General features: G+C 43.2%; 1 protein-coding gene across 5 annotated transcripts in view; it reads left to right on the top strand.

The window, feature by feature from the left end:
• The window catches only part of cenpf (centromere protein F), a 19,211-nt gene extending 11,083 nt beyond the window's left edge, over window positions 1–8,128 (top strand). For 3 of the 5 annotated variants that reach the window (XM_054771743.1, XM_054771745.1, XM_054771744.1), the window contains exons 21-38: window positions 1–192; window positions 260–465; window positions 550–652; window positions 729–858; window positions 1,689–1,797; window positions 2,279–2,535; window positions 2,614–2,722; window positions 2,820–3,025; window positions 3,190–3,408; window positions 3,484–3,627; window positions 3,709–3,898; window positions 3,967–4,064; window positions 4,151–4,192; window positions 4,334–5,215; window positions 5,699–5,828; window positions 5,917–6,546; window positions 6,620–6,735; window positions 7,112–8,128. The exon at window positions 1–192 is cut by the window's left edge and continues 554 nt beyond it. In XM_054771743.1, the coding sequence (XP_054627718.1) occupies window positions 1–192; window positions 260–465; window positions 550–652; window positions 729–858; window positions 1,689–1,797; window positions 2,279–2,535; window positions 2,614–2,722; window positions 2,820–3,025; window positions 3,190–3,408; window positions 3,484–3,627; window positions 3,709–3,898; window positions 3,967–4,064; window positions 4,151–4,192; window positions 4,334–5,215; window positions 5,699–5,828; window positions 5,917–6,546; window positions 6,620–6,735; window positions 7,112–7,201 (3,853 nt within the window). In that variant the 3' untranslated portion in view covers window positions 7,202–8,128. The remainder of the gene's footprint in view (window positions 193–259; window positions 466–549; window positions 653–728; window positions 859–1,688; window positions 1,798–2,278; window positions 2,536–2,613; window positions 2,723–2,819; window positions 3,026–3,189; window positions 3,409–3,483; window positions 3,628–3,708; window positions 3,899–3,966; window positions 4,065–4,150; window positions 4,193–4,333; window positions 5,216–5,698; window positions 5,829–5,916; window positions 6,547–6,619; window positions 6,736–7,111) is intronic. The other 2 variants (XM_054771747.1, XM_054771746.1) reach the window with 2 other exon arrangements.
• The last annotated feature ends 293 nt before the right edge of the window (window positions 8,129–8,421 follow it).

Below are 8,421 nucleotides of genomic sequence, written 5' to 3'. Positions count from 1 at the left end.
GAACATGACGCTGCAGTCCTGTGAAGCCAGTCTGATGGAAGAGGCACTGCGATTCCAAGAGAGGATCGCCATGCATGAGAACCAGGTGGCATCTCTGCGAGAGGAGAAGGAATCTATCCAGGACCTCCTGCTGTCCGCACAGCAGGAGTGTCACAAGATGAAGGGGCAGCTTGAAGAGGAGAACAGAGACAGGTACAATTTTACCTGCTTCATATATTTTATGTCCTATCGTTTGTTAATGTACTTGATTGTGTGTCAGGACCCAGCATTTTGAGATGCAGCAGGCTGAGCTCCATCAGAAGTTATTGTGTTTACAACAAGAGCTGAGTGTGTTTAGACACAAGTATGACTCACTGCTAGAGCAGGTGGACCAGCAACAGCACCTCATACAGCAGCTGTCACAGGTTCAGGACGAGCCAGGAGAAAGGTTTAGCACCACAGAGAATGAAGACGCAGACTTCAGCAGTGAGTGCATGCTTTAAAATAGAGATGATAATGTCATGATGGGATTTGCTTTATGGCACATTAAGACTGAAATCTCAAATCCAGCAGAGACATCAAGCCACAACAACTTGGAACCCGCACTAGACTCCTTGCCAGTGAATGAGTACAAACTGGAAGAACTCTCAAACCAGCCCAATGAGGCCGCCAGGTACAGCGCCTTTTTCAATCATAAGAAATACTCACTTATTAGGATAAATGCAGCTTATCTATTTTAAATCCTTTAGTGGGACAGAACCAGTCCTCGAGTTCATCAAACCAGACATGATTCAAGGACATTTGGAAGAAGACAAAGATGCATTCATTGAAGATAGGGAGAAAATGCAGGACGATCATCAGCAGCAGCAGTTTGATCAGGTAGGAAATATGTTGTTTTTAGCAAAAGTGTTTATGTACTAGAGTGGTTCCCAAACTTTTCAGTGGCGTACCCGTTCAGACATTTGACTTGAAGCCATGTACCCCCTCCTGCACACTTAAAAAAAACATTAATTTCATAGTAAGTAAGTAATTCTGGTTTCAACCATTTTTATTTTGCATGGTCAAATTTTGATACGTTTTACATGAGCAACGATAAATAAGTAAAGTATTCGTCCTACATATCTTTTATTTCAGCCAGATGTTAGGATCCTTCAGTTGAACTTGAGCTTCACTTTTGTCCTCTTGCAATCGCTATGATTTATGTCTGCATATTAATTTCATATCAAATTGAAAGGGAAAGTTGAACAAACATGATAAAGCAGTATCCAAAGTGCAAAAATTCGTACAAGCAGTGATAAAGCCTCATTTTCGGGAGAATCCCCACTCTCTCATCCAAACATGCACACACATTGACAGGTTTTCAGAGTGCCGGAACACCGATAGAAATAAAATCTTCAAGATTAAATACTCTTAATGCACAACATAATCATCAAACTTACTGATTCATATAACTCACACAAAGCAATGAAGAACTTCATGCTCTGTCTCCTTCCTTTGTGCTCTGACTGTGCGCGTTGCGCTGTGAGGGCTTCAGGTGCACTCCTAATTATGAGTGTTAGGCGCTAATTGTTGTTCATTGGTACTCCCTATGCTAATTGCCGTACCCCTGGGGGTACGCGTAAACCACTTTGGGAACGTAGGATGTACTACACCAGGATCAACAAAGTAATTTTAGCTATAATTTCTCAATTCTGTTTTCGTTCTTGCAGGCTCCAGAGGAGAACTCTCCTAAGACTGGCCTTGAAAATGAAGCTGCTACCTGGGAGCTGTCACTGTGTTCCACCTCTTCGGATGACACCAGGGAGTTACCATCCAGCGGTGAGTATAGTGACACTCACTAGATTGTGCAAATGCACAATCTATTATACAATAGCTAATGTATATCAAATTTTTCTCTTTGCAGTGAAGATAATGCTCAGTTTGAACAATTCACGCTATCAGTGACGTATTGATTTTGCGATACAGTCATGGCGAAAAATATTGGCATGCAAATGTTTTTGGCCGTGGCTTTATAAATTAGGCGGATTTGGTTGCATTCCATACAGGCATGGCCAAAAACATTTGCATCTTTGGCATGCCAGTATTTTCGCCATGACTGTGTGTTTATTATTGTGGTAGCAGATGCATCATATGGCGAGGTGTATATAATGTTTTGCCCTTCACATGTAGCAACCAAGATATTAGAATATTCAATACCTGTCAGTATGATACAATCTGCTGCGACCTCAATGATAAACATATTTCAATCATTCAGACTAAAACAGTGAAATACTAAATAATACTGTTTTTACACTCATAGCAGAGATGGAGATTGTGCAGTTACAACACGACCATGACAAGAAAAAGCTCTCGGAGCGAGACGAGGAAGTCCAGGCCCTGCAATCTGAGATTGAGTGTCTGACCTCTGACCTTGCACTGAGGAAGGAGTTGACCTCTGACCTCCAGGCCCAAGTTCAAAACTTGGAGAATAAAGTTCATTCAGCAGAAGAAGAGGCGTGTTGTGCAGCACACAAGCTGAACAGTGCTCTGCAGCAGAGGAACAGCCTCACTGATCAGGTGCGTTCCAGACTCTCGTTGCATTTATAACATTTATTATAAATAACTTGAGCAAATGGTTTATGTTTTATAATGTAGTTGTCAAAAATGTCAGAAGAGACGGAAACATTAACCCTGCAGCTCCAAACAGCTCACTGCCAGCTAACCGATGTCATGGAGATGATGGAAGAATTGCAAATGGCCAAAGGTAAACATAAAAATGCAAGAGAGACATTAATATTGCAAGTATTTTACGTTATAAGTAACACTGTAACTTACTGTATTTACCAATATTCCTGTTTAAGGTGGGTGGGACGAGAAGTTCCTTCAGCAGGAGAGCGAACTGAGGAGGGTTCGCTCAGAGAAAGCCAACCTGGAGCAGCACATCCTGGGCATGGAATCTGAGCTGGAAGCCCTGCAGGAGGAGCGCAGCAGGCTGGGAAATGAGTTAGAAACTCAAAGGAAGCTGTGCTCAGGCTTGGAGCAGCAGATAGAAACAATGTCCACTGAGGTGAGTGCTCGGTCTCATCTCATATGTACAAAGTCAGGAAAAGGATATAAATTATTCAGTATTTTCATTTTTGCACAAATGAATGTAGTCTCATTTGGACTTTGGCAAGTAGGCGCGTTCTTGGCTGTTAAGAATTGACCGATTTGTTGTGACATTGCTCCTAGACACTCCAGCTGAGAACAGAGCTGGTTTCCTGCACCGAGGAGCGAGATGAGCTGAGCCAGTCTGTGGGACAATGGCGACAAAAGGTTAACGGGCTGGAGAAGACCAACTGTGACACCAGGAGTTTAATATCCATCCTGGAGGAGGATATCAGAGCAGGGAGGAGGGAAAATGAAGCTCTGCAAGGCAACGTGAACAAAATCAAGACAGAGCGGCAACAGGTACACACTCGGGACCATTGCTTGTGAATAAGCTAGTCTACATCGTTATTATAAGAGTTGTCTTTCTGTCTTAAGCTTTTGGAGCAGATGAAGGTGTTGGAGGAGGCTGTGTCCCAGCAGAGTGGAGAGAAAGAACAGCTAATGGGACAGCTTGACAAGATTAAAGAAGATCACACATCTGCCAATCAAAACACAGAGTCCATGTTCAGCAAAATCCAGGTAAGTAAGGAAAATGCTGAAAGTCATTTTAATGTGTGTAGGACCTTTTTTAAAAATTTCCCTTGGTCTTTCTTTGCCAAGGCTTTGGAGGGAGAAGTGAGACAGCTGACTCAGTCTCTGGAGTCTTCTCTACTAGAAAAGGGTGAAATCGCTTCTCGTTTGAACTCTACTCAAGACGAGGTCCAGCAGATGCGGAGCGGCATTGAAAAGCTCCGTGTCCGCATCGAGTCTGACGAGAGGAAGAAGCAGCAGATGGGCGAACTGCTCAAAGGTAACTTCGGAATCGTCCTGAGACTTTGTCTTGCTAGAAAGACCTGACCAGGAGTTTGTGTTTTGCAGCTGCTCAGAGGAAGTCCGACTCACTGCAAGACCGCATCGATGCTCTAGAGAGAGAGAAGGAGGAAGTGGAGAAAGATCTTGAGGAAGCTGTCCTTCAGGTACTATCAATGCTTTACATTGCTCGAATAAACTTAAGCTGAACTAGTTTTAACATATAGTATTTTTGACATACATATAAATACAGGCTGAGACCACTAAAGCAGAGCTGGAGGAAGAAAGGCAAAAGGTACATTCATAAAAATACTGTCTTATAGGCATAAAAGGTACCTCATTAAACATCCTTAGAGTGTGTAAATATACAGTAATTCTTCATAATTTCTTAGGCTTTCTTCTCTACCTGATTATCTCATCTAATTTTGATCCTCAGGTGGAAGAAGAGAGGAGAGATCTCAATGAGGAGCTCTTGAAACTCTCTGCCACTCTGGACAACCTGAAATCTGAAAAGGAGCAAATGGAGAGGGAGCTCCTAACAAAAGATCAAGAGCTGGAGGAGCTGAAGGCTGCCAAAGAGGAGCTGGAGCAAGGGCTGGAGAATTGCAAGGTGGATCGTAGAGAAGAAGAGGCAAGGCAGAGATGCAGGGTGGAGGAGTTGGAGAGGGGACTGAGGGAGGAAGCGGAGAAGCTGACAAGGCGAGCGGACGACCTCCAGATGCAGCTTGAAGTAACTCGTCAGCGAGAGATCTCCCTTGAAGAAAAGAGCGCAGAAACGGAGAGGGAGCGAGAGAGGATGAAGGGTCTGCTGGCAGAGTTGGAGGAGGAGAAACTATGTCTGCAGAGCTCATTGGAGAACCTGAAAATGGGGGGGAAGGAGTGGGAGGAGCTGGAAAACAATCTGATGACTCGCATTCAAGGTCTGGAAGAAGATATTGTAAAAACCAAGGAGGCAGAGAGGGAAGGGTTGGAGCAGCTAGAAGGAGAAAACCGACGGCTCTTAGAAGAAAAAGAGAGACTGCAGCAGGAGATTGAAAAGCTTAATTTTATCCAGGAGGAGCAGGAGAGAGACAGGGCAGAGGAGGACAGACAGAGGCTGGAGGCAGAGATGAAGACGCTTCAGTCATCCTTGACGCTGATGGAAGAAGAGAAGAAGTGTATGTCCTCAGCTCTTTCTATGTTAGAACAAGAGAAGCAAAAAGCTGAAAGTGACAAGGAGAAACTGTCAGAGGAGCAACTGAGTCTTCAGTCCACAGTTGCCTCCATGGAGGAGCAGCTGGAATCACAGCAGCTCTCTGTCTCAAAGCTCAATAATCAGGTACACACACGTACTTAGTGGTATAATGTGGCATATAATAGAAATGGAGCCGTTAATAGCCAAATATGTTCAACAATAAAAATGTGGAAAAAATAGCAAAGAGTCCAGTTTAAAATAGTGGTTATCAATAGTCAATATTGTTTACTTCTTATTCTGTAGGTGACAGTAATGTGCTTAAATGATCATTTCTTAAAAAAAACACAGGTTTTGTGAAATTGCTTCAGTAGTTTGTTTTCACTGTGCTGTTGTGGGTTCTGTGCATGTACTCTGGCGTCCTCCCACATCCCAGAAACATGCATGTTACAGGCTCTAAATTATCCATGAGTGTGAATGGTTTATATGTCTTTATGCGCCCTCTGATTGGCTAGTGATCAGTCCGGTTGCTGTAGCCTCCTCTCAAAGTGTGCTGGGATAGGCTCCAATTTTGTACGGAGTGTAAATAAGTTCACTAGTTTGAATTCCATCCTAATTGTCTCCGCCCAGGTGTCTGAGCTGTCATCTCATGTCGCCCGTCTGTCCAAAGAGAGAGACTCGGCCAATGGCAAGCTGAATCTTTGGATGAAGACGTGCAAACAGCTGGAAGAAGAGAAGCAGCTCATACTGAGCAGCTCAGGTTTGTTTGTTTGTTCACACCTCCAGGAGTTTCCTCCATGTAGCCTTGTCATTAAGTCAATTTTTAACATGGACCACTTTTACACCAGATGGGCAGAGCAATGAAGAGGCGAAGAAGCTGCAAGCAGAGGGGAGGAAGGAGGTGGAGGAGCTGAAGGCGTCCCTTAAGGAGTCGAAGGCAGAGTCTGAGGTGAAAAGCAAGGAGGTGGAGGAACTGAAGGCAGCCCTCGAGGAGGTGAATAGTGAATTAAAAGAAGTCAACCAACTTGTGGATGAGAAGACAAAGGAGGTGGACGACACCATGAACAAATACTGCAGCCTGATGTTGGAGGTACACAAACTAGAGGAGGCCAATGAGTTGCTGACAACAAGGTTGCAGCATCTGACTGCCAGCAAACACAACAACAAAGACAAGATCCACAACAGTGGTGCTGACGGTCGCCGGCGCTCTGCAAGAACTTCCTCCTCCTTAAAACAACAGGACGTCCACCTGAATGTCAACACAGAAAACACAGCTCCTTCCACTCCTCAGAGGTCCCCGCAGGGCTCCTCCTCTGGGAAGAGGGCTCATAGAGAGATGAGCAATAAAGACAGCGCCCAGGAGGCCCTTCACAACCTCACCAAGAAGATCAAAGCCAACGCTGTGACCACACCTAAAACACGGACAGAACAGGAGGAGGAGTTCCGGCCTGAGGGACTTCCAGAGCTGGTACAGAGAGGTATGGACGCCTAGCCCTAATTTACTGTACTGTATATGGCAATATAAGATGTGGATGTGGTTTGTCCTCTCAGGGTTTGCTGACATTCCTATGGGGGAAGCCAGCCCCTTCATCTACAGGAGAACCACAGTGAGGCGCTGCAGCCCTCGACTGGCCACCAGGGAGACCTCCACCACATCAGACAGCAAGGTGAGCTGTAACACACCCAACTCCTTACATCCAGGGCCAGCTTTTCAAACACACCAGGAAAGTTGTAACCTAGCTTTACTGTCACGTGACGTCTTCATTAATCAACATTGTTTAGTTGATTAAGTATGCTTTGATGTCATGCTATTTGACAAGCTAATGTTGCTATAGGTTCCAGGTTAAAGGTCAAATGCAGCTCTCCTGCTGTTTATTTAATTGTTTTTGTTTTTTTACTTTATATTTTCCTTTTTCAATTTTTTAGCAAACAAACAAAGTACAAAGGGGCACTGGATTTACAGTTTTCAATCATTTCTTTGATTTTCTCCTCCTAATGCTCATGTTGTTTTCCCCTCATCGGGTTTTTCCACCTTTGCTCCAGCAGAGTCCACAGGCTAAAGACGCCTCAAGCAGGAAGTGTCTGAGTGGCGAAGAGAAGGACATGGAAGCAGACAAATGTTATGTTCAGTAGGAACGCAGAAATACACTGCACGTGTGTGTGTATATATAGTGTACATATAGACTTGGTTACAGTACACTCCACTTTTTATCATCACTCACATCAAAATCTGACAGTTAGCACGCACTTTTTAAATTGTATTATGGGGTATTATGTGGCACTATACAGATATTTAGGAACAGCAAGCATGTTTTGGAATACCACTAAGATTGTCTCTGAATGTAAACTAGTCTCACTGTTCTGTATGCTTTACTGCCCTCAGCCTGTGTACCTTGTACAGCCTTGACCATATTTACAAGTAGTAGCTACTTTTCTTCTAAGGGCAGCTACCTTTTTATGTCCTTTTGTGCTGTTTCACATTTTGTAAATATTTTTATCGTAGCATAATTGAAATAGTTTCTCGAATCAAATCTTTGCTTTGTAGCATCTCTTAATAATATAGCTTATAATATACATAGAAGGTGCTTATTGTATCTTGTGCAACTTTATGAGGTTACTGATTGCTGTAAATAGCTTAAGAATTTAGACTTTTTTTTATGACTAAACATGTTTAATTGACTATTGTGGTTTCTTTTCTTTTCATTTTGCATGACTAAATCAAATGTCAAATCATTAACAGTAAGATCAAATGGACTAAAGCAGATAATATATAGTCAGTATCTTCTCCCCTAATAAGGTTGTAAGGATCATTTATTTTTATTTTATTTTTGCTTTTGTGCATCATTTTATTGTGCAATTCCATTGTCAACAGCTCAAGTGGCGGTCAGTCAGCTATGTTGACCCCTGGGCAATTAATAAAATAACACAATTAGCACATTTTTAAAGATAAAAACAATACATTAATAAGTATTTAACATTTTTTTGCATTTTACATCCTGGCAGCTAATTAACTGATAAAAGCAGTTAATTAGCTGCCAGAACATGGGGAAAAAAAAGGGGGTCATGCTCAAACTCTAAAATTGGCACTGTGTTGCATTAGGGTAAATAAAATGTTCTAGCCCAAGATAAAGTGTTCTCTCTGAGCCCGTGTGTCACTTCCTGACAGTGACTGCTGCTTACATAGTGTTAACGGGTAGAGAATGGCTCAAATCATGCATACAGTATACAGTCGGTCAGTCTGTACGGCCCACGGATGGACATGCACACACATGCGTACACAAACACACACTCGGAGGCCGGTGCCAGTCATAACACAGCTCAGCCGACCTGTCTCATCTTTTTCCCGTGTGCCA

Source organism: Dunckerocampus dactyliophorus, chromosome 3, assembly GCF_027744805.1.
Source record: "Dunckerocampus dactyliophorus isolate RoL2022-P2 chromosome 3, RoL_Ddac_1.1, whole genome shotgun sequence".
NCBI lineage: Eukaryota > Metazoa > Chordata > Actinopteri > Syngnathiformes > Syngnathidae > Dunckerocampus > Dunckerocampus dactyliophorus.
This window is presented reverse-complemented; position numbering and strand designations above follow the sequence as displayed.